The following is a 27,160-nucleotide window of genomic DNA, read 5'->3' on the forward strand; positions in this document are numbered from 1 at the left end:
TCAATCAAATCTCACCTCTGAAATTGTGTGTGTTTGTGTGTATGTGTGTGTGTGTGTGTGTGTGTGTGTGTGTGTGTGTCTTATCTGTGTGTAAATCACTTAAACATCTTAAAGCTCTGGCAACTCTCAGATTATAAATGGCAAAGAAGAGACAGACATGCATTGGTAGAGTCTCCTCTTCCATGTTCTCTATAGCTATGAAGTCATAGGTTTAGTCTCTAGTCCTTATCCCCAGAACACCCTTGTAGTAGCATAGTAAACACTTCCTTAAAGGAGGATGGGCCAAGGACTGAACCTAGGGAGAGGTCACCCATAGAAGCAAGAAGAAAGAAGACAGACCAGAAAAGGAGATGGAAAAGGAACAGGAGCATCCAATGGCAAAACTTCGGGACAGGGTGGTGTTATGGAAGCCATAGACCTGAGGGAACATTCAGAGGTAGTGAGTGGCTAAATGTCCCAGTGAACTCAAGGAGGATGAGAACTGCTTTTAAAAAAAAGGCTTTCAAATTTGGAGAGGAGGAGGCTGCTGGTGACCTTGGAGAGAGTTATTTTAGTAAAATGGAAGGGACAGAAACCAGATTTCAGGGATTAAGGATAGATTTCTTGGTGACAAAATGGAGGCAGTAAGTATAACCCACCTGGGCACTGGTGAACCAGGGAGGGCAGATGCCGGAGGTTTACCCTGGGGTCTTTCTAAATGTTAGCAAAAGTCAGAGGGCCAGGCTTTGGGGTTCTTCACCCAAGAATCCCGTTGCTCTTCTATACTGCCCTCTTGTTTTTGGCACTTAGTCATGCTTTGTATGTCTGTTTCCAGATTGGGTTCTTCAGAAGTCCCCTCCTGGGTCCCTGAAGAGACAGATTGCAATCTATTCATTCGGTCTTTCCAGGCTATTCTTTTCTATGAGGAGATATCCCAAATTTTATTACCTTTTGTTCTTAGAGTTAAAGCTATTGTTCTGAAATTCTTTTTGATGTGCTTTTTATTCAGAAGTTTCAAGCGAAAGGAAATTCATTGCTGTACAAGATTGTGCATGAATGCAGAATTACTGTAACTGATTTGCTAGTAGAGAAATATACAGTCAGCTCTCAATTAGCCACATAGCTATTTTCTGCATTGTAGATCACTTGGATATTTTGTGCTCCCTTTCCTGCCCTGGCTCCACACACGCCACCCCTTTCCCTCTTATACCACCTGACTGGTTGGGGCCATGGCTATACTTCTGTTAGGCAGGAAAACTTGCTCTTGCCATGGCCCAGATCCATCTGGAAGGAAGGGAGTCTTATCCACAGAGCCTAGTCAGTCAAGTCACTACTGCTAATGTTCCCTTCAGCTCTTTTCACCCATTTGGCTTCAGGATATGTACTTACTCCTCTTCCTCCAGCTTGATTGGTCAGAGTGATTTTGCTTCCCATCATTAGTGAGGACAGTTCCAAAGCTGACTACTACTCAATATTTTTTTCAACAAGTGTTTCTTAAGCACCAGCTATGTGCAACTCAATGTACTAGTCTTTGGGGGAGATACAAAGCTAAATAAAACATTCTGCCCCTTATGGGGTTATACAAATAAATATAATACAAATTGAAAAATAGTGAATGTATGATAAGAGTACAAAGTTCATTGCTATCAAATGAGAGATATCTTTTGCATTTGGGGAGGAACTGGGGAATCACAGATTTCTTGGAGGAGGTGACACTTGATCTAAACCTTATGGTATGTTTCCAAAATTCAGAAAAGGAAATGTGGGGTATTTTTTTTTTAATATTATCTACACTGTTCTCAGAAGGCTGCTGTACTCTTAATTTTTTTATACAGAATCATTAAGTTTTGCTTCCTACAAAGTGATTACAAATTGATTCTCTGATTACGTATTTACATAAGCAAAAACAAGAGATACCTTTCCTGATCTATCTGTCAATAATTAATTTCATGATGTGATTTCAGTCTGTTAGGTATAGATGAGCTGTGTCAGGAAGGAAGACATGAAACCATTTAGTTCAAAACAGCCCAGTGACTACAGTCTAAAATTTCTGAAGTCCTTCCCTGCCAACTCTTAACATTTAAGGAGCCACTCTTGGCTTCTCACCTTTCAGAGGTGCCTAAAAAAGTCTCTGAAGTCATCCTCTCCCATTTTGGAGAAGACAGCAGTAAGGTAGATGATACCAAAATAAGGTAGATTGCTGTATCTTTATAGCTGCCTATTCAGGAAGTTATGGGGATATACAGACACTCCTCAAGAGGAGTGGTTCATGGGTATTATTGCTAGTATAATGAGGGAGACTCTGAGATGTTTCATTATGATCTGAAATATTTAAAAATTAAATTCTGAAGCATAAAGCTACCCTAGCCCAACCATGTGTTCATAGCAGATGTCAGTTGATAAGGACAGAAATATACATATATAAATGTATATATTAAAAATAAACACACACACATATATAGTTGTACCCTTGGAGTTTAAAAACTGTCTTCATAATTACAAGGTGTAGGAGGCATGGCTAGACAGCAGGTTGTCTGAAAAAGATAAACCAGAGTTAGATTTTGCCAAAGTAACCAGAGTGATCTTGGGCTCTATCATAAAGGCTTAGAGTTCAGGGCAGGAGGCATGAGAGGGTTGCTGTGCTTTACCTTAGACCACATATTGAGGTCTTGTTTAGTTTAGGTCCAGATACCAAATTTTAGGAAGGATGCCACAAGTTGGAAAACATCATGAGGACAGGATAATAAGCCTCATGATCATGATATGTGAAAATCAGTTAAAGGAACTAGGTGTAGTAAGGATAGAGAAGAGAAGATTTAGGGGAGACATGGTAATTGTCTTTGAGTATGGGCCGCTAAGTGCCACAGTGCACAGAGCTCTGGGGTTGGAATCAGGGAGACTCATTTTCTTGAGTTCAAACCCTGTATCAGGCACTTACTAGCTGTGTGACCCTGGGAGAGTCACTTAACCCCGCTTACCTCAGTTTGCTCATTTGTAAAATGAACTAGAGAAAGAAATGGCAAACCACTCCATTATCTTTGCCAAGAAAACCCTAAATGAGATCATGAAGAGTCAGATGCTATTGAAATGAAGGAGCAACAAACAATTTAAAGAACTGTCTCATAGACAAGGGATTACACTTGTTCTTGTTGAACCTGGAGGGCAAAATTAGAAACAATGGACAAAAGGATAATTCTAAGGAATGCCTGACTTAACCTTTCAGGACAGAGTAGGTTCTCCTTTCCTAAAGGTCCTTTAGGAGAGACTGGAGAACCCTTCATCAAGCAGGAAAGATAGAGCAGGCATTCCTGAGGTTTCTGAGCTCTCTTCCAACTCTGACAATCTATGATTCTTTAATTACTATTAAAAAATGTGAAAATTTTGGATAGGAAATATCGGTAGATTGCTGATCATTTCATGCCTGGGAGGTATTCACTCGCGCTTTATCCACAAAGAATATTTGTTTATTGGCCATAGCTGTGTAGTGGTAGTGGTATCACTTATCTTGGAACTAAAGATCATAAACCAAGAGAGGAAGGAACCTTAGAAGTCAGATTGTCTAATTCCTTTATTTTATAATGAAAAATCAAGACCCAAAGAAGAGCAGAGGTAGAATTTTAACTCAGATCTCCTGACTTCACTACACCACAAAATGTTTCTATTCTGAAAATAGGTCCTCTCTTGATCAAGAATATTCTTGGAAGTCTTTAGTTTTAGGACATTCTCAAATTTTCTCATGTTAAGTATCATATTTGTCCTTATCTCATACTGAAAAGTTGGTTTTCTTGCAGTACATTTTGTCATCAACTGTTTTGAATGCTTTTAATAACATTTTGGAAATACCAAAATAATTCAAGAAGTGGGAAATAGTTACTTTTTTAACACTTTTCAGGTACTCTGTCTGGTTCTCACCATCACAACTGAGAAGTGATGGAAACCAGAAGAGGCCACAAAGGGCAATTTTAACATGTAAGATTGTGGACAACAGGAATTTTTTTTTAATTTTTGGAGCGGGGAGGAGAGGCAGTTGGGGTTAAGTGACTTGTCCAAGATCACACGGCTATGTCAAGTGTCTGAGGTCACATTTGAACTCAGGTCCTTCTGATTCTAGGGCCGGTACCTCTATTCACTGCGCCACGTAGCTGCCCTGATTTTACTTTTTAATTCTGAAATATCACTGCTACTAGTGCAGTGCCCCATAAAGGATAGACTTATAAAAAACACTTACTGAAAACAAAATGTAAAGATTGGATGCAAAGACAAAAATGCTTTTTTAAAAAAGTTCAGAAGGGTTGAGGAATAGGTACATTTTCTAAAATTTTCCATAGGCATTTATATAAAGGAAATAGATCTATCTCGAGAAGCAATTGCCTGAAAAGTATTTATATAACATCTCTCTGGAACTCTCTAGCCCTGCCTACAGGACATCTCCATTTGGAAGTAGAACCGATTTTCTTCCCCTGTGAACCTATTGCTCTCCCAGATCTGTTGAGGATACCAGCTTCCTTTTAGTTATCAAACTTTGTAACCTCAGAGTCATGAAATGAGATAATGTATGTATAGTGCTTTGCAAACATTGAAGTGCTAAAGAACTGTAGCCAAGTCCCATAGTGGAAAGCAGAGTTCAGAGCCGGATTCAGACACTTACTAGTTGTGTGACTCTGAACAAAGGGTTTAGTTTCACTCTATCTCAGCTACCTCCATGATAAAATGGGAAATAATAATAGCCCCAGTCTCCCAAGGTTGCGTGTGAGGATCAAATGAGATAAAATTTGTAAAACCCATAATAGGTGCTTAATAAATGCCTATTACATTCCATCACTGTTACGTAGCCCATCACTTGGTCAGTATCATTGCCTCTCTCCACAACGCATCTCATATCCACCCACTTCTTTCCACTCAGGTCTGGCTGTGTTATTCTCTTGCTGGAAATAAACCTTTAGTGACTCTCTGTTGCCTCTAGGAGAAAATACGAACTCCTATAGTTTGGGACTTAGGGCTTTTACAGTCTGTTTCCAAACTACCTTTCTGATATCATTTCCTATTTTGTTATTTAGTTGTTTCAGTCATGTCTGACTTCATGTCATGCCGCTTGGGGTTTTCTTGGCAATGATCCTGGAATGGTTTGCATTTCCTTCTCCAGCTCATTTTATCAGTGAAGAAACTGAGGCAAACAGGGTTAAATGACTTGACCAGGGTCACACAGCTAGAGTATCTGAGGACAGATTTGAACTCAGGAATATGAGTCTTTCTGACTCCAGGCCTGGCCCTCTGTATGCTAGGGCAGCACTTAGTTGTCCATATTTTATATTACTCCCCTTTATTTTAAATTCGATGTTCTGACCAAACTGGACTACTAGCTATCCCTTAAACATTTCATCTAATATCCGCTTGCTTTGGTTACATATGCACAGACTTGCCTTCATGCCCCTAATGTTCTTCTTCCTCATCTACCTTTTAGAATTTCCATCTTCCTTTTCAGGGCTTTAGTTTAAACGTTTCCTGACTTGTGAAAATCCCCCCAATCCTCTCCAGGACTCTCTCTTCCCTCAGATCATCTTGGGTTTACTTTTCTATGGATATATTGTCCCACCCACCCCAGCCCAGAACCCTTTGAGAGGATATATGATTTGGGGGTTTGTATCGTTTGTATACAGTGCCTTACCCATAACAGGTGCTTAATGAATGTTTATTAAATTGAATTACGTGGTAGCCTGCTAGACTTCTTCTCCCTTGAAGACAGAACAAAATAAAGTAGATTTAAATTGCAGGAAGAGGGGGGGTTAGTCGATAAGAAGACCTGACATTGAGGGTTTGGAACAGCTTGCCCCAAAAAAGGGCTTGCGATCTTTTTCTCTGTCAGTTCCCCCCAAACAGTATTTATTTGCACCTATCCCAGAAGACTTTGCTGCATTCTGCCTGCCTAGGGATGGAGGTACAAGTTAATGATCTTCCAACCTGTCTTTCATCTCTTTGATCCTATGAGAAATGGCCAACTAAATGGTTCCAGTATTCTTTTTAAGTAGATGGTCTCATGGAAGAAATTCAAGGATGAGTTTACTATTTGCAGAATCCATAAACAGCTAATTATTCAGTTCACTAGGATACATATACCACACTCTGCATGCAGTGCGCACATACACAGTCATGTATGCACGCACACACACACACACACACACTCACACTCATATACATATACTCACACACACTCACTTACACTCCCTAGCAGCACACTGTTAAGTGAAGCAGTTCCAGATAATATGAAAGCCAACTGACCCTGGAAAATTAGTGCCCAGCTTGCGTGACTGAAAAAGCTGTTCACAGCAAAGTATGGCTGCAGGCCTTGGCTGTTGTATTTTGGTAACCATGGCAGTGAGCTCTCAAGGGACCAAAATGCGAGTGAATTTTCCTTTATTTCAAGGAAGAGCAATAAGAGAGAGGTTGTTTAGAATTGTTCCTTTTTTCCTCCTTTTTTTTTCCCTATGCCATGACCTTGACAAAAATATCTTTGAAGTACTTACTGGCTAATTTTCTGCTGTGGGACTAGAAAAAAACTCAGGATATTTAAAGGCTCTTGCTTTTATCTTGAAAGGTTATTGCTAAAGGAAGTCCCATCTTCCCCAAAATATTTGCCTTTAGTCACTCCGGAGAACCCACTTATTAATTATAAGTGCCTGGGAATGGGCAGAGCTGATAATTCTTATCTCCCAACCAAACTCGGGATGAGGGGCACCACTGTACTTGCTTTGAACTGACGACTGGATTGTACTAGTTTAAATGGCAGGTGCAACTTGTCATGACATTCTGTAATTGAATATAGATGGGTTTTTTTTAAATAAACATTCAGCCCTAAGCTTGAGGCCAAACTTTTTTTCCCCACTTGGAAAAGTGATTTCATTTTCCATGTACAATGTAAGAAAATCATGTAGGATTTTTTTTTAAAAAAAGGAAAGAAAACAAACAAATGTTCATGATGCATATTTAAAGGATGGTCCCACATGTTTCAAAGCATTTGCTGAGATTATTCTGGATCAGCAACTCTATCTGTCATTGAATCCATATGACTTGCCAAATGGCATTTTATAGCCTTTTTTTCTTCATTTCTGCCTTATGAGTTAAAATTAAGGTTGTTTTTAGTTGTGACTAATCTCATAAAATCTTTTTTAAGAAGAGGCTTTATGTACTCAAGCCTTGAAAATTTCTTTGGTCTTTGAACTATTGTTGGTAGAATGTCATTAGAGTGCTGTAAGCCCATCCAGTTGGGAAAGTCTGCGACCACAAAGCTAGAAGACAGAATGCCAAGGGAGCTATGAGCACCCTCCATCTAACTCCAAGAGCTGGGGAGAGGGTTCATTTGGGGATAGCTGTCATGGTCACTGGCATATTGCAATCACAAAGGAAATCATGGGAAAATAGGTTGATTAAGGAGATTTAAGAACATTCATAAGGATGTTCACAAGGACCCATCTTGTCCTTTTTTCCCTTACACTTGCTAGGGATCTTTATATTGGATCATAGATACAGAATTGGAAAGGATCTTTTAAGATTTAGCCAAATTTGTCCAGTTCATCTTACAGATGAGAATAACTGAGGCCTAGAGAGGTTTAACAAATTGACTCTGGTGACACAAGTAGGGAGTGATAGGGTCAGGATTTAAATCTGGGTCCTGGGATTGCCAATCTAGCATTTTTTTTCCCTCTACTGCTCACCTTTGTTCACCCCTATTGAAGGCCAGGTGGGAGCTCTTGGAGTTCTCTGAGGGATGGAGGGTAGAATAAACACAATTTATTTCCCCTTATCCCAGTATCCATAGTACACATATCGGCATCTTCACTGACACCATTTCAGAAAGAGGACCTACCTGAAGTACAGACTAACCTTTAGAAGGAAACTGGGTCTACAAAACGAACAAACAGAACTTCCTCTGGTTATTTTCGTTTTTAAAATTGCTTGTATCAGTAAAACTTGTTTTGGACTTTAGTGTATATAAAATAACCTTGAATGAATTCTTCCCTTTTCAGCTTATTTATTTTAACATTGTGTAGAAACAGCCAGATTCCATTCCTTGCTCTCTAAAAATCTAGTCAGGTCCTAACCTGACATCATAATGTATTCTTGCTTTGGCTACAGGTGGGAAATTGGTAACCCACCTGCATAATGCAGGCTGTGCTGAAACCAAAATATGTCCAAATTATGGCATGAGGTCACATTTATGATTCTTTTTCATTGAGTAAGTTGACTTTCTCTCTCCCCAATGTCCCTAGCACCATTGCTCTATTAGTACCAACTCTCATCACTCTACTGTTGAGTTGCAAAATCCTCTTAGATGCAGCTGCCCTGGGCTCTGAATCCTTAGGGCTTATAATGGACAGGATTTCATATGTGCAACCATTTGAGGGGTGTGTCTATAGAAAATAAGGAATGGTCACTGAAGACCTGTTACTGGTTACATTGGTGGAGGGTGAGTAAACTCCTCCAACCCAGTCTTAGAGAACTGCTTTCTTACTGAGAATGAAATGACTTACCTAGTAACACAGCCAACATGCATTTGAACCCGGGAGGTTTTGTTTCTGAGGCCACCTTTCTGTTCACTAAGTCACATTGCAAAATGGAAAATGGGTTACTAAATCAGGCAAGGAGTGTGAGACATCCTTTTAATTTGTGAGGGAGGTGTAAACATTATTATCTTGTAGAGTTCCTTTATTCTAGAATTTTTCACATCCTTCTCAGTTTTGAATCTCCTCTTTTTTAAGCCCATGGCAAGAATTGATAGATGGGCCATACAACTTTTGGAAAAGAGGTCTTAATCAATACCTCCACATATATACTGTAGAAGTAAACTTTTTATCAGGCCATCAATAATGGCTGTGAAATTTCTGTTCTTGTAGGTTTTGGTGTCCTATCAGATTAATAATAATCATGGAACTAAAATCCTAGAAATTAAATATATACTGCATTTTTTTTCAAGCTAGCAGGGGAGATCTTTGTTTTTAAAATAAATGCTCTGATAATATGATTTAATGTATCTTATAGAAAGGGAAATAGATGTAGACCAAGTTATTCAATCAACAGTAAGGTACCTTCCTATTTTGTCAATTGTATTATATAGATCATTTAGAGGAGACTTGAAAGATAGGAGGAGGAGGTTATCCCTCTTCTTTCCAGGCAGTTTTACAAATAACGGCATTCCCAGAATTGTTCCAAATACTAGGTTAGATTTTCCATTTTTGTTGACTGTCTTTTGAACTATCATAACATAGAAATTTGGACTTTTGTTAATGATACAAACAAATAAACAAACCCCAAATGTTTCATAGAATTTTTTTTTCCAAGAAACATTATACCTCTGAGAATAAAGCCTCCTGGGGAAGATTCAAACATATTTACAAACTCTTCAACAGCCCCACTTGGAAGAAACCCAGGCAAGCACACTGGATTTTCCAGTTACTACTCATAAAAAATTTAACGCAGTGGGACCAGATGGAATTTTCCCTGAACTGTTTAAGAATTCAGATTTACAAATAGCTGCAGTTCACATGTTAGTACTTCAAGATACTCTAATGAGTTGATTATTTTTACATGGATCCAAATTCACATTTGTTCTAAATCAAATTGGTAAAGTTAAAAGAATTGGAAGAACAAAATTGGTTATTAGCGAAAGAAGAGGGAAGACTGGATGGCTGTCGGGTTGTTCAGAGGAAAAAGGAAATTCCATGTGGCTAGAAAATTCTTGAGATGATAAAAGGGTGTAAAGGTTTTAAGAGGTATTTAGGAAATAAGTTGTAAACACTCACAAGCAGTTTGAAAGACAAGGGTGAGAATTTTAATCAGTAGAGGAAGCAAGAAAGATTTTCAGTGACTTGTCTGGAGTGGGTGATGATATATATTTCTGCTACAACCAAATGACTACTATCTGTGTTCAAAGTATAGGCTGATTTCCCTCCTAGAAGACAATGTTAAAAGGCTTGAGGAAGACCTCTCTATCTCAGGTGATCAGGGATGAGGAAGCATTCCTAAAACAATGTCAGCAAGAAGTGGAATCACGACTTTAACGGGAGGGAAAGTAGATCTGAAATAGTGGAGGAAAATCCTGCAGCAGCGCATTAGAGAGCAGAAGACTTTCACACAGAGAAAAAAGTGGGGGAAAGTACCACTCTATATCTGCAGCTTAAAAAAACAAATTTAAAGTTCTTCCTGAAGAGGAGGGAGCTGGGTATTTGGGGGATAAAAGTTCTGCTGGTATTCTAAGAGAAGATAAAGTAGGTCCATTGGGATCATCAGGGGAAAGGTAACCCAGTAAATATCAGAAGGGAGAGTGGGGGTTGGGTACTCCCTATGGGAGGCAGCTATTTATCAACTCAAAAGCAGCAGGGAGGTCTGTGGTCTTCCCAGGACGTAAAAGAATGTCCCAAAGCTTGTCAGAACATATGACTGCTATCCATGCTGCTCGCGCAAACCAGGAAAGCATTGTCAGAAAAATAATCGCATCTTGGTTAAGAAACTGAAGATCACAGGAACACAGGTGGTGTTTTCAACACTGCTTCTCATTAAGGTCAAGGGATGTAGATTAGAAAAGCTAATTTTGGAAGAGTTTGTCTGAGAAATAGGATTTGGATTGCTTGACCATAGGCTTAACATGTTGGGCTCACTGGCCAGAAATGGAATATACTGGAAGAAGAATGACAGGAATATATTTGTCTGTTGTCTTACAAATCTGATCAGAAGGAATTTAAAATGAAAGGATAGGGAAAGGAAAAACTGCCCCCTGCCTCTGTTTTCCTCTCTCTTTCTGTCTCAGATATGTGTGTGTGTGTGTATCTATACACACACATATACATACATATATACATGCATACACATATATACATACACACATATATACATCCATATATGGATACGTATCTGTCTACCCACACACACACATCTTTTTGGCTACCACAGAGTGTTGCTACAATGAAGGAAGAAGGATAGCCACTCAAAAGTTCACAAGAAACAGAATATTTAAAAGGAGCTGTAATCGGCGTCATCCAGTATCTCTATTCAAATGTCCACAGTTGAGGCAACAAGCAGCATATACTAGAGTTTGTGATGCAAGGAGGTATTTTTAACCGTATGGGTATTGCTGAGACATGGTATGATGAGATCATTACTAGAATGTGGTTTTGGATAGGTATACCTTATTCACAAGAAACAGAATCAGTTAAAGGGGAAGTGAAAAAAATATTAGAAAGAAGAGTTATTAAGAGTGGAAATCCAGGAACCAGAGGGAGCATGATGGGGAGAGGATTTGAGGGAAGATGAGCAGTGGGATAAACGGATGATTTGGCCATTGGAATGTACGTCAGATCACCTGAAGAAACTGATGAAGAGTTCTAGAAACAGATCCAAGGCCTGACGCAGAGGCATGGCCTGTAATTCTGGTGGAGGACTTCAATTACCCCAATATCTATAGGACTTCTTATTCTCCCAGAAGCAGAACAGATTCTATAAATGATAGCTCCTTCTTCACTCAAAAGTTAGAAGAACCAATAATAGGGATTTCTATTCTGGATCTGATTCCAACAGGGAAAAACTCATTATTTAAGAGGATTTAAGTGGGGAAGTGGCTGTTCCTTAATGGAAATTTGTAATAGAGAAGGAGATGAAGACTGGGGCATAGTATGACATTCACCCTAGATTTTGGTGGAGTAGATTTCAAAGGATTCAGGGGAGGTAGAGGTAGGACCTCATATATAGCAGTGGCTAGATGGATGGCACCCTGTGGTGACCAGTACTTCCCCTGAGGGGATGAGGAGAAAGAAGGAGAGGATCAAAGCCAATTCATGCAGCAGGATATGCTGGCACACCCTTCTGGGCACACCTACAATTTCATAGATGATAATTCCTGAAAGGAAGTTGGTGTAGAAAAAATGGAAAACTCTCAAGAATGAAGTTCCAAAGAAATAAAAGGAAACAATTCCAGTGGGAAGAAAAAATGGAGTTGTTTGAATGTGTGGATAGAGAACTTTTCAACCAATTTAGATTTTTAAAAGCCATGTCCATGTAAGTATGCGTAGAGGGTTTGTGATCTTAACCAGTATTGGGTATGACCAATGGTTTCCACTTTCCCATTAGCTGAAAGAAATATCACCTGCAAGGGTTCCCCAGTATGTTCTAGGTACTTGGGATACCCTCTAAACACACTCCTGTATTCAATAGAAAAGCAAAGGCAGGTAACAAAAAGTTGAAGACAAATTATACTGGAACAATATCAGGCGACCTAAGACTTAGAATGAGTTGGTGTTAGTGAGGAAAATTTAAAAACTAGAAAGGAGAGAAGTTTTTGTTTGTTTAAGCTGTTTATTGGGGGAAAGAGGTGAATACAAGAAGAAATCCTTGCCACCCATGGTGGGATAGTGACAGTTAAACAACAGAGTGAGGGTAGAGCTGCTCCATTATTAATCAACTTCTCTTTTCCTCTGCCAAAGAGAACGAATGACCTTTGTACTGGAAAGGACAGAATAACAACAAAAAAAAGGCTAATAGAGTTGATACCCATACAGATAAAGAGATGGATTAAAGATATATTAAGGATGCCTCGTTGCCCTTGATGAATTCAAGATCACATTGACTGACACATGTCGATCAGAGCCAGAACAGTTTTTACTAGAACAGAACATCAATATTGTAAAAACGAACAATTTTGAGGACTTTTATAAACTTATGATGAGTGAAATGAACAGAACCAGAACCGTTTCTACAATCACAACATTGTAAAAACAAACAGGTTTGAAAGCTGTAAGAACCAAAACATACCATCCATTACAGAGAGGCAATAGATTGGAGATATGGATTAAGACATACACACATAAACACATGTGTATATGTATGCACCACACATGTATATACATATATGCACATGTGTTTATATGTGTATGTCTTATTCCATATAGGACTCATCTAGAACATATTATTTGTACACCTGGTATCACACAGAAAGTGACAATTTACCTTGAAGAAATTTTTGTCCTTGGGATCACAGGTGTGCCTAGAAGGCTGTGTCTGCATGTATTGTGGCATCAGTTAGCCTTGCTCTTCTTATTTCTTCTCTTCCCCTCAGAAGAAATACTGGCCGCGATATAGTGCAGTCCATCCCACCCTTCTAGCCACAGCTATGTACGGGATCCTACTTGGACCTACCCTGAGTCCTTTGAAATCTGCTCTACCAAAATACAGACATGTGCGTGCGTGCGTGTGTGTGCGTGTGTGTGTGTGTATAGAGAGAGAACACATATGTATGTATTTGTATACAACCATTGGGAGAATACGTTTTGTGTGACTATGCATATTTGTCACAATAAAATTTTCCTCTTTTTTATTTGCCCAGTGGGATAGGGAATGGGAAGGATCAGAAAGAGATCTTGTTCATTTTTTAAATAGAAGGGAAGCAATACAGATATGAGATACTGTTCATTGTATAGTTTCGCTTAACTCTTTTACCTTGTTAAAAGTCACTTCTAATGAAATGGGAGTAATCTGTAAATATGTTCAGCTGTTTTCAATCATGTCCTGCTCTTCATGACCTCATTTGGGGTTTTCTCAGCAAAGGTACTGAAGTAGTTTGCCATTTCCTTCTCCAGCTCGTTTTCCGATGAGGAACTGAAGCAAACAGGGTTGAGTGACTTGCCCAGGGTCACACAGCTAGTAAAGTGTCTGAGGACACATTGGAACTCAGGAAGATGAGTCTTCCTGACTCCAGGCTCCACACTCTATCCACTGCATCACCTAGCTTCCTGGTAAATGTATGTAATATAAAAATAAAATACATCAATAAAATTAAAAATTATCCCAAAAAAGAAAAGGAAAAGAAAAATGTAGAATGGTGCTAACGGACTGAGAAAAGTCGTATGTTGCGCCACTTTTCAAAAGGGAAAAGAATTGAGTTGACAAATTATAGGGCAGTGAGCTTTGACTTTGACAGAAATTTCTTCAGGGTAAGTTGTCACTTACTGTGTGATACCAGGTATACAAATGATGTGTCCTATATGGAATAAGACATACTTATATAAACATATGTATGTATATACATGTGTACATACATATACACACATAAGTATTTATGTCTGTGTGGTAATACATGTGTTTGTGTGTGTATGTCTTATTCCATACCCCAAATCTATTGCCTCTCTGTAATGGATGATATATTTTGTCATTGGTTCTTATAGCTTTCAAAGTTGTTTGTTTTTACAGTTTTGTGATTGTAGAAATTGTTCTGGATCTGTTCATTTCATTCATCATCACTGAGTTCCTCTGAGGCTCAGGGCCAGATCTATCTGCATGTGAAAAGTTCAGCCCCCCATAGGCTTGTTTTCTTAGTGTCTTTTCTATGCCTAGTTATCTTTATGGGAGAAAGAGATTTTAAACTAGAAATTGGGGAAAACATGAACTTTAGAGCTGTTTGGTCATTATTGGGCAAATAACCGTTATTTAACTTTCATAGTCTAGCCTTCAGAGATGAAAAGTGGAGTGTAGGGAAGACTTGAGTTGAAATGAGGGCTCAGTCATTAACTGTGCAATACTGGGCAAGTTACTAACTTCTGTTTGCCTCAGTTTCCTCATCTGTAAAGTGGGAATAATAATAGTACCTACCTTCCAAGGTTATTACAAAGATCAAGTGAGACAATTGTTATAAGGCACTTAGCACAGTGCGGGGCACATGGTAAGCACTGTGTAAATGTCAGTTATTGTTCTTATCATTACTATTATTAATCATTTGGTCTCTTAAGTACCTTAAAATGAATAGTCTTGGAGAAGCCAAAATCAAACACTCTGTGCTGTAGAGGAGGTATAGTATTCACATGAAAAACTAAGCCCACTTCATAGTTTCTTCAGAGAAAACGCTCAAGGTATGATGTAGTCATCTCTTCTAGATGGAGACACTGGAGCTCAATGTGGACTAGAGAAGTAGAGCCCAGCTTTCCATGTAGCATCCATGTTTGCTTCCTTTACCTTGTGGTTTTATTGATCTTCTGGTAATTACCAATCTACATCCTCATTCTCTCTCTTAATCCACCTCCCCACCGCAGCCCCATCAAATCCTCCTTGAAACAAAGAAAAGCAGTGAAACCAAACCTGCTGAGGGAAGAACCTTGTCTGATAGGCTCTGCCAAACCATGGAAGGGTGTTTCATCCTCTCCTCTCTGGGACCCAGCATTAATTCATTGGACTCACTGTTGACTTTGAGCCAAGACATGAAATATATCTGTATTTTAGGTTGCCCAGCAATAAAATGAAGGCAATAATTAATCATTGCTTTCTCTTGGAATTTCTTTAATTTAATTTTTAATTTAATTTAATTTAATTTCTTTAAGTTTAAATTTTATTTTTAAGTTCCACATTTTCTCTCTCCCTCCACCCCATCTCCCACCCATTGAGAAGGCAAGAAATATGATACCATTATGCATATGCAAAATCTATTTCCACATTAGCCATGCTGTTTTCTCCTAGAATTAAGAGGGATAGTGTAAGTTGGATTGCTTGTACTTGCTTAGTAGCAGAGTTCCTTAGAACAAAAAGACTATCGAGAAGACCTATTTACTGATATGATAAAAATCAGGATTCCAGAAGTATTGAAACAAGCATAGGGCATAAAATACCCATTGATCTTCTGATTATGTTTTACCATTAGTTATATTTATTGGGAACAAGTAGGTGGCTCTGTGGTTAGAGCACTGGATTTGGGATCAGGAAGTTTCATGAGTTCAAATCTAGCCCCAGATACTTACTGGATGTGTGATCCTGGGAAAGTCACTTAACTTCTGTTTGCCTTAATCCACTGGAGAAGGAAATGGCAAAGCACTGCAATATCTTGGCCAGAAAAAAAGATGAAAAGAAAAATCCACATGGGGTCACAAAAAGTTGGACACTACTGAACAAACGACGCAACACCAACAAAGATTTAATGAAGTATATATAATAGAGGGAAGTGCGGTTCCCGTACTCTTGCTGTTTATATAAAATACATATTGCAGTCAAACAATACCACTACTACCACCACCCCAACTCCCTAGAGCAGAAAGTGCATAAATAGGAAAAATCAATCAAGGGGAAAGTGAAATTTTAATTTACTTCATTGTCTGTTGTCTTTTATAATTTTGGCTTTAGCCTAGTGGAGCTCCACCCCAATTCCCATGCTCCCTATTAATGGGTTAGGGTTGAAATATGGTTTTGTGGGTGGTGCTGATGAATATAATAACAAAGAAATGATTGAAAATATTTCGCTCTAAAGACAAATGGATGCCATTTTACATTCTGCAGGATTTCAGTCAGTCAGCAGCATTTATTAAGTGTTGACTATGTGCCAGGCATTCTGCTAAGTGCTGGGGTTTTTTTAAAGGCAGAACCTTGAATTCTAGGAGCTCATGTTCTAATGGGAGAAGCAACAGTGAGATTACTAGATGCGTAACAAGGTATGTACAGAGTAGATGGAAAGAAATCTCAGAGGGGAAGGCCTCCTGCATGTGGTGTCATTGAAGTTGTGTCTAGAAAGAAGCAAGAGAAACTAAGAGACGGGTAAAGAGTATATACATTTCAGGCCTGGGGGATAGCCTGGGCAAAGACACTGATTTGGTAGGTGGAGGGACATGTTTAAGGAATAACAAGGAAGCCACAAATAGCTGGACCACAGCATGCAAAGAGGGGAGAAAATGTAGAAAGACTGGAACAGAAAACAAAATAAAACAAAAAACAGAAACTGAAGGAAATGTTTAAATATGAAAAATCAGCTGGTATAAGGAGAGGGCAGGGAAAAGAGAGACCAAGAAATGAAGAGCCTTAAATACCAAATAGATGATTGTGTGTTTTGTCTTGGAAGTAACAGGGAGTCGTTGGAGAAAATCACTTTCACAGCTGAATGGAAGACTGATTGGAGTGGGGTGAGATTTGAGGCAGGGAGATCAATTTGGAAGCTGAGCATTTGTTTTATTTTAGTCTAAGTGAGAGGTGATTGGGGCCTAAAAAAATGAGGTAGCTATGTGAGTAAAAAGAAGAGGATGTATATAAAAGCTTTTGTGAAGGTAGAAACTTCAGAATTTGATAATGGAATAGAATATGTGACGTGAGTTAAGGATTCATTCGGTAGCATTTTCTGATGTTTAAAATAATTTCAAATTTATCATTCTTTTCCAGTCTCTTAATGGATTCGCTCTGGTGGTGAGTGCAGAAGGAATGATATTTTATGCCTCATCAACAATTGTGGACTACCTGGGCTTTCATCAGGTAAAGAAAGAAAACTTTTTACAACCTTCCCCATTTTTTCTTAATGATAAGGTTGACTTTGCAAATGTTTAATAGTTTCAAGCTTTTTAAAGACTCCCCTCATCTGCCCACAATGAATTCTGTGTTTGTCTTTTCTCACTGGGAATTTCTTTGGAATTAAAATACTTTCTGTGCAGCTTAGCTTCTTCCTAGGAGAATTTCTCTAAGTGTGCACGTTTTTCTCAAATTACCTTTTGTGGGAGCATCACAGGGACATATTTAAAGGGGGCTGCTGATTTTAAAGGCCCAGCTAATTGGTAGGAGTGTGCGGCATTAGTTAGCAGAATTTCCTTGTCTCGTCCACTGCTTACAATTCCCATCTGTATTCTTTCTGTCAACAAGATTTGGTTTGACCTTAGAAGGGACATTTTTAGAATTCCCATATCTAAGGCATTAATAGATTTGGGTTTTTTTCTTAGAATTTGGGGAACTCTTGGGGAGAAAACCATCCAAGGCAGCTAACATGCCAAGTTGAAATTTTGAGCCTCATATATTTAGTTCGGTCAGAAGACAACCGATCCATCGACAAGCATTTATTATGTGCCAAGTACTGTGCTAAGCATTTGTGATGGAAAAAAGAAAATGGAAACATTCCCTGCCCTCAAGTAACATTCTGATAGGATGGACGCCATATGAGTATGTATAGACCATACAAGATGTGTACAGAGTAGCTTGGGAAGGAGAGGCCTGGCAGGTGAGGGTGGGGGCTATAGTTAGGGCAGGGCCATGGGAGGGAATTCAAGAGGAAGGGGGCACTTGATCATAGTCCTGAAGGAGACAGAGATTCCACGAGGCAGAGGTGAGGAGAAAGTGCATGTGAGCTAGCCAGTGGAGCATCATGTTTGCAGAGCAGCAGAGAAGGGGAATAAAGTATGTTATATAATGGTCTCTCTCCGAATGAGGTCAGCTATATCTTCTCTGTGGGGTTATGGGTACCCTGAGGGGCAGGGGGTGACTTCTACTGCGATTTATTTAAGCTCCTCTCCAATTCTAGTGTGTTCTCCCCACGGCCCCTTCCCATTATTAGCTGCCAATGCCTAGACCACCTTAGTTCCTGGGGAGAGTGGACCCGAACTTGATGCAGTTTCTCCTGACAGTGTTCACTTCTCAATGTAGAACAGATACTAGATGAGTCTTCCTCTCAGCTACCCCTGGCCTGGGAACCTCAAGGTCTCTTGGAGGCCTTGTACCCTCAATGCTGGTCTGAACACAGCCCCAGAATCTGATGTGGATTCCAGTTCCAAGATTTCTGGGAGCTCATCATTCTGATCTTTCAAAGCTCACAAGGTCATAGCTATCTCAAATACTACTTCACCTAAAAGTAAGGTAAAACCAATCCAAAGAGCTCCATATTCATGGGCTCATGATAGCCTCTGATGGAGGAAGGCTTGAGTGCTCTCCTCTTCAATCATTGCTTCTCTCACCCTAATAGGAGCTAGGTAGGAAAAGACTCAGAGACTTACCTGTGCTACCACAGTAGTCCCCTGCTTGGTCCCTCTGCCTCAAATCTGTCCCTACTCCCAACTGATCCTCTCCACATAGCTGCCAAAATGATTTTCCTTAAGTTCTGATCATGTCATTCCTCTCTCCCCTACCATTATAGTTTATCATGTGGCTAGCAGGCAGGAAACAGAATTACAGAATGTAATTACATTACAGAATGTCAGCACATGCTCCAAATTAAGGAGCGGGTCACTCCCATTACACATCATTGTGACTTTGTGGAATCAGGCTACCCAGCCTTTTGTATGTGGGAGATTACTGCACCTGAGCATCATTTCCTCATTAGAGTAAGAAGACTGGAAATATAGAAAGGGATCATGTCAGAAAGAGTTTTCAATGGCAACGATAAAGGAGTTCATATGGAATCCTCATGGGGATAATAGGAAGCAACTGGAGTTTGTTGACTGTCTGGGGAGGAAGGATTGACATGATCAGAACTATGCTTTAGGAACATCATTTTGTCAGCTGTGTGAGGAGAATGGAACAGGAAGAGACCGGCAGAATAACCAAGTAAGAGACTATTACGGTAGTCCAAATAATAGATAACAGCCTGACTGAGGCAGCTATGTGAAAAAAAAAGATGACAGATATGAGAGATGTAGAGAGAAAAAGAATAAAGAATAAAATTTCACATTCTCTTGGATATATTCCGTGAGTGACAATGAAGAGGTAATTGAGGTTACACACTTAGGAATCTGGAAGGATGGTGGTATCTTTTGCAATAAAGGAAATTTGGAAGTGGGAGAGGTGGGAGAGATCATGAGTTCTATTTTGGACAGCCTGGCAATTTTCTAAATGTCTCCCCACTATGTTAGCACTGAAATTGAGATTGGTCTGGGGATGTGTTAGGACATACAGAGCCAAAAGTTCATGGAAGAGGGCTGCCCAGAAATAGGTCTGTATAGAAGCAGTCAGGAAGTGAAGCTTCTGGGCTTTGATAATGATGCATACATACACTCACAGAAATTAGGGTCCTCCCTTGAAGGAGCCTGGAGCTTCTGCCATGGATCCCTACTACCATCAAGAGTGACACCATTTAACACATGGAACCTTAGAAACCATCATTTTGAACTGTTATTAAAATGTAAATAGCTGAATTGCTGTATTGGGAGTTCTATACAGGACATTTTAGCTTAAACTCAATTTAAAATGTAACTTTATTAATATTTGGACTGAGGAATAATACCATGGAAAACCATTAGATTTAAACTACCAGTAAATGTTGCCCTCATATTCAGTCACCAGATCATTTGTTATTTTTATGATAATGAATCTTTATGGAACTTTACTGTATGGGTGCACAAAAACATCATTTTCATTCCAGTGAACAGTAACCAAAATCATCAGCCTATTTTTGGCATGCTTCACACAGCTTCCCATGTGTTATTGGACATAGTCTGGTCACTCTGAGGTCCTGGGTCAATCCTGAAGCTATCCAGACCTCTAGGACCACCTTGGAGACATGGAGTCATTGGTGATTGACCCAAAGATCATAGAGCTGTCAAGACCCACTCTTTGTAGTTTGGCTCACTCATTCCAGGTATCTAATCCATTGCCAAATCTTGTTATTTCTACTATCACAACCTCTCATATTTCTGTTCCCTTCTCTCCACTCATACAGCCACCATCCTAGACACATCTCTCCCTGACTGAAGTAGACTTCAAACTGATCTCCCCCTCCTTACTTCATCCCATTCTTCACACAGCTGCCAAAGTGATTATCCTAGAGTGTCAGTCTGGCCATATCACTCTTCCACTCAACAAGCTCCTCCAGGATCAAATGCAATCTCCTCCTGGCATTTAAAACTCCTCACTACTTGGTCCCTTCCTGTTTTTCTATTCGTTTCATGCATTACTCCTCTTCAAACACTCTCCAATCTGGCTCCAGTGACTTACTTGATATTCTGTGCAGGTGGTGCTCCATCTCCCATCTCTGTAGCTTGCATTACCCTTCCCCTCTGCCTGACTTTTTCTAATAGTTTAAATCCTATCTTCTGTAGGAAGTCTTTCCCAGTCCACTCCGCTGCTAGTTCCTTCCCCACTGAAAATACCTTCTGTACAATTTTTATACATCTTGTACGTACCTATCTCATTTCCTGCATTAGAATATGTGTTCACTGAAGGCAGAGCCTGTTTCTGCCTTGCTTAGTGTCATATGCATTTTGCATACTTTCTGGTACACAGTAAGTGCTTAATAAATAAGCTTGATGATTTACTAAACTTGCTTCATCTAAGAGAGAGGTTAAGACCAGAATGGGGAGAACATCAAGTTGAGAGTTTCAATATGAATTTCAACATTGAATTAAAATACATTTTATGTTCATGGACCTTCTTACCTGATTTACCCCTTCGTTTTGTCCCTCCACCACACCATCATTATATTATATAAAAGCGATTCAAATTTATCCAAATATTTCCATGACAAAGAATGGATTGTAGTGCTTGCTTATTGATTATATACATTTTCACTTATGAATGAATTAAATTGGAGTAGCCAAGATATCATGACTACCGTCTTCAATTTGTGTAGGGAAATTAATAGGTTATTATGGTCATTGGCTGCTGTATCTTGTGTACCTAATTAGTCCACTGATCCATCACTCTACTTCTTAGCCAATACCAGATAGTTTTGATGATTACTTCTTTATAACATAGTTTGAGATCCGGTATTGCTAGGTCACCTTTTTTTTTTCATTGATTCCCTTGATATTCTTGACCTTTTGTTCTTCCAAATGAATTTTGTTGTTATTTTTCTAGCTCTGTCAAATAATTTTTTGGTAGTTTGATTGGTATGGAACTTCTCTTTCTATCTCTTGCTGCTGGGCTTTGTTGGTAATATATTGAAATGCTGATGATTCATGTGGGTTTATCTTATATCCTACAACTTTGCTAAAGTTGTTAATTATTTCAGGTGTTTTTTAAGATGAATCTCTAGGGTTCTCCAAGTATACCATCATAATATCCTCTGCAAAGAGTGATACGTTTTGTTTCCTCATTGCCTATTCTGATTCCTTACATTTCTTTTTCTTCTCTTATTGCTGTATGTAACATTTCTAGTACTATATTGAATAATAGTGACAATGGACATCCTTGTTTCACCCCTGATCTTATTGGGAAGGCTTCTCGCTTATCCCCATTACAGATAATGCTTGCTGATGGTAGGTAGATATTGCTTATCATTTTAAGGAATCCTCTTTTTATTCCTGTGCTCTCTGTTGTCTTTAGTAGAAATCTATTAGGATAATCATATGATTTTTGTTGGTTTTACTATTGATATAGTCAAATATGTTGATAGTTTTCATAATATTGAACCAACCATGCATTCCTGGTAAAAATCCCACCTGGTTATAGTGTATAATTCTTGTAATATATTGCGGTAATCACCTTGCTAGTATTTTGATTAACATTTTTGCATTAATATTCAGTAGGGAAATTAGTCTATAATTTTCTTTTCTCTGTTTTGACTGCTGGTTTAGGTATCAGTACCATACTTGCATCATAAAAGGAGTCTGATAGGACTCCTTCTTCACCTGTTTTTCCAAATAGTTTTTGTAGTATTAGAATTAGTTGATCTTTGAATATTTGGTAAAATTCATTTGCGAACCCATCTGGCCCTGGGAATTTTTTTCATAGGGAGTTCATTAATGACTTGTTTACTTTCTTTTTCTAAGCTGGGCCTATTTAGGCATTCTATTTCCTGATCTCTTAATCTGAGTAATTTATATTTTCATAAATATTTATTTATTTTGCTAAGATTGTCAGATTTATTGCCATATAATTGGGCAAAATATTTCCTAATGATTGCATTAAGCTCTTCTTTATTGGTGGTGATTTTACCCTTTTCATTTTTGATACTGGACATTTGGTTTCTTCTTTTTTAAAACAAAGTAACCAATGGCTTATCTGTCCTATTAGTTTTTTCATATACCCAGCTTCTAGATTTATTTATTAGCTCAGTAGTTTTTTTTTTAACTTTCATAATTCATCTCACCTTTGATTTTCAGGCTTTCTAGTTTGGTGCTCAAGTGGAAAATTTTAGATTTGTTCTTCTGTTTTGTTTTGTTTTGTTTTAGTTGCATGCCCAATTCATTGATCTGTTCTTTTTCTATTTTGATGTAAGAATTTAGAGAAATAAATTTTCCCTAAGTACTGCTTTAGCTGCATCTCACAAATTTTGGTATGTTGTCTCAATTACTGTCATTCTCTTTAACAAAATTATTGATCATTTCTATGATTTGTTCTTTGACCCACTTATTCTTTAGGATTAGATTATTTAGTTTCCAATTAATTTTTAATCTATCTTTCCACTGCCCTTTGTTGAATATAATTTTCATTACATCATGATCTGAAAAGAATATATTTAGTATTTCTGCCTTTCTACATTTGATTATGAGGTTTCCTTAATACATGGTCAGTTTTTGTGTAGGTGCCATATGCTGCTGAAAAAAGATATATTCCTTTCTATTCCCATTTATTTTTCTCTAACAGTCTGTCATATTTAACTTTTCTGATATTATATTTACCTCCTTAGTTCCTTTCTTGTTTGTTTTTCAGTTGGATTTATTGAATTCTGAAAGGGGACATTGAGGTCCCCACTAGCATAGTCTTGCTATTTCATCCTGTAACTCACTTAACTTCTAAGAATTTGGATGCTATACCACTATACCACTTAGTGTATATATGTTTATTATTGATATTGCGTCATTGTCTGTGGTACTTTTTAGCTCTTTTAATTAGGCCTGTTTTTCTTTTACTTTATCTGAGATCAGGATTGCTACCCCTGCCTTTTTTTTTTACTTAAGCGTAAGCATAATAGATTCTGCTCCAGCCTCTTTCCTTTGCTCTGTGTGTATCTCTTTGCTTCAGGTGTGTTCTTATAAACATCATATTATAGGATTCTAGTTTTTGATCCACTCTACTATCCATTTCCATTTTATGGGAGAATTAATTTCCTTCACATTCAAAGTTAGGATTACAGAGTATTTCCCTCCAGTCTATTTTTCCTAATGTCTTCTCTCTCTTTTCACTCTTTTCCTCCTCACCAGTGTTTTACTTCTGTCTGACATCTCCTTTGATCTGCCTTCCCTTCTGTCTGTCCCTACCCCACACCTTTACTTAATCCCCTCTCCTTCTATTTCCCTCTTGAGTAAGATAGATTTCTATATTCAACTGATCTCATTTATTATACTCTTTGAGCTAATACTGATGAGAATAAGGTTCAAGAGATGCCCGTTGTCCACCCTCCCATCTTTCCCTCCTCTGTAATAGGTCTTTCACACCTCTTCATGTGAAATAATGTACCCCATTCCTTCCTTCTGCACTCAGCGTACTCCTCTTTCTTATCTCCTAGTTATTTTTGTCATTCCCTCAGATTCATCTTATACCCATACCCTCTGTCTGTGTATATTTCTACAAGCTGGACTATTAGTGATATGATTTTTAAGAATTACAAATATCATCATCTCATGTAGGGATATAAATAGTTTAGCTCTATTAAATCCCTTATGCTTTCTTTTCCCCTTTTACCTGTTTATGCTTCTCTTGGGTCTTGACATTGGAGATCAAATTTTTGGTTTAATTCTCCTTATGAAAACTTGAAATTCTTCTATTTCATTGAATGATCATTTTCCCCTGGGAGTATTATGCCTAATTTTGATAGGTAAATGATTATTGGTTGTAGTCCTAGCTCCTTTGTTTTTCAGAATATTGTGTTCCATGACCTCTAGTCTTTTAATACTACAGCTGCTAAATCCTGTGTAATCCTGATTGTGGCTCCTTGACATTTGAACTGGTTCTTTCGGGTCACTTGTAGTATTTTTTCCTTGACTTCATAGTTCTGAATTTTGGCTGTAATGTTCATTGGAGTTTTTATGGTGGGAATCTCTTTCCTGAGATGATCAGTGGATGCTTTCAATGCCTATTTTGCCTCCTGGTTTCAGGAAATCAGGACAGTTTTCCTTGATAATTTCTTGAAAGATGCTGTCCAGGTCCTCCTTTTGATTATGGCTTTCAGGTAGTCCAATGATTCTGACATTGTCTCTCCTGGATCTGTTTTCCAGGTCAATTGTTTTTCCTATGAAATATTTTACATTTTCTTTTTTCATTTTTTGAATTTCTTTATGTCTCATAGATTCATTCACTTCCACTTGCCCAATTGTAACTTTTAAAGAGTTGTTTTCTTCAGTGGATTTCCATTTTGCCAGTCCTACTTTTTGAACAGTTACTTTCTTTTTACAAGCTGTTGACTCTTTTTTCATAGTTCTCATGCATCACTCTCATTTCCTTTCCCAGTCTTTCTTCTACCTCTCTTATATGATTTCCAGCTCCTTTTTAAGCTCTTCCATGAGTTCTTTCTAGGCTTGAGACCATGTCCCATTTTTCTTTGGGGTTTTGCCCATATGTATTTTGACATTGTTGTCCTCTTCTGAGTTTCTGTCTTCATCTTCCCTTTGACTATAACTTTCTATATGGTCTACATTGGTTTTAAGTCATCTTTTTTGGCCTTTTTTTTTTTACTCTTAAATTTGAGCTCTTTTCCCAGGGTGAAAAGGGCACTGTCCCAGTGCCAGAGGCTGCAGGCCCTGACTGTTTACCTGGTGCTGTGGTGATATTGTCCTGAGGACCATGAGGACTTCTTGTCTGGTGCTAACCTGAGGGAGTGGGGTAAGGGATGGCTGGTGCTGCTGGAGACTGTAGGGGTCTGGCAGCTTATCTGGAGCTAAGCTGGGGTTCTAGTGCTGGCATCTTGTGTGTACTGAGGCTGATGGGGTGTTTCTGTATTTCCCTGGTGCTACACTGAAGTACTTGGTGGTCTGGCCACTAGAGGTTGCTCAGAGCTGGCCTCTGCCCATTCTCCAGCTATGCTGAGCATGTTGGATAGGCCTGGTGTTAGTGTTTGCCTGCTCTACTCCACTGGACATCAGGATCTATGGCCAGCTTGCTGAAGTGGGGCTCATTGCTGGCTTGCTGGAACGCTTCTTGTTCTGGATTGCATTCCTCTTTTATGTGAGTGAGGTAGACCTTTCTTGCTTGATCTTCCAAGTTTCTTGAACTGAAAGATTGTGTCGCCCCATCTTTTTGCTGGTTCTGCTGTTCCAGAATTTGTTTTGGAGCACTATTTTATGGTTGTTTGGAGGTGAATATGGGAGAGTTATGGAGATTTACTGCTTCCTCTGCCATCTTAAATTGCTTAAGTTTAGAAAAACTGAAGAATTTGGTTCTAGCCCCTATATAAAATAATTAGGATCATAAATTAATAGATCTAATTATAAAATATTCCTTTTGTTTTCAGATTTCTCAAACTCATCATGTTTGAATGAGTAATATAAAAAACATTTGCAAAGGAATTTCCCAAATCTTTTATGTCTGTTGTACACCAGAATAAAATTTTTCATTCAGGAAAGTTTTGAATTACTAATCCATTTGTGAATCATAAGAAAAAATGTCACTGGACATTGAAGAAGAAAAACTTCAAATTTAGGATTATAATTAGTATTTATTTTGATGAATAAAACTGAGTGAATGGAAACCTTAAATAACACATATTTCTCAGGACCTTACGATATCTTCACAAAAATGGATCATGTGGGGGGAGGGGCACAGGGAAATTAAAAGTAAGAGTAAAAAAAAAAGAAATACATCCTTTACAGACCGTAACACAATAAAAAGTAATTAGTGTAAAGACCACAAACAAAAGATAGAAATCTAAGTGGAAGCTTAATGATGCCGTCCTTAGTAATGTGTGGAACAAAGAACAAATCGTAGAAACAGTAACTATGTTAATGAGGATTTAATTGATGAGATAACGTTAATGCCAATATTTCTATGGTATAGTTAAAGCTGTACTCAGAGGAAATTTTTGTAACCTCGACAAGATATGTTAACAAAAATCTTAAAAGAGTAGTAATGAACTAAAACATGCAGTTTCAAAAATAAGACAAGAAACACAAAATAAGCACAAATGAGAAAACTTTGAAAATTAGAGTAGAAATGTAAACAGTAAAAAAAAAAGATAAGCCAAACTGAAAGTTGATTCTTTGGCAAGACTAATTAAATAGATAAGCCTTAGTTAACCTAACTAAAAAGAAAAGTGAGTTAAGCTACATTAACAGATAAAAAGTAAAGAAGGTGAAATCACAACAGAAATGAAGCAAAAAAGCATCAGAACCTATTCAGCATAAATAAAAATTTAAACAAATAGATTATATGCAAAAATATAAAATTCTGACATTAACAGAACACCAACCAGAGATCTTCAACAATCCACTTTCAAAAAGGGAAATTGAGCTAAGTATAAAGGAGGAAAAATATCTGCTTTATATGGATTTATAGAAGGATCCAAGAAAAAAAATTTTTTAAATAGTTATTCATAATAACTAAAATT

At 38.2% G+C, this 27,160-nt stretch overlaps 1 protein-coding gene across 2 annotated transcripts in view; it reads left to right on the forward strand.

Moving 5' to 3' along the window:
* The window catches only part of AHRR (aryl hydrocarbon receptor repressor), a 253,907-nt gene that overhangs the window by 178,245 nt on the left and 48,502 nt on the right, over positions 1-27,160 (forward strand). For both annotated transcript variants that reach the window (XM_072605304.1, XM_072605305.1), the window contains exon 5: positions 17,146-17,235. In XM_072605304.1, the coding sequence (XP_072461405.1) occupies positions 17,146-17,235 (90 nt within the window). The remainder of the gene's footprint in view (positions 1-17,145; positions 17,236-27,160) is intronic.

The sequence above is a fragment of the Notamacropus eugenii genome, chromosome 4, assembly GCF_028372415.1.
Source record: "Notamacropus eugenii isolate mMacEug1 chromosome 4, mMacEug1.pri_v2, whole genome shotgun sequence".
NCBI lineage: Eukaryota > Metazoa > Chordata > Mammalia > Diprotodontia > Macropodidae > Notamacropus > Notamacropus eugenii.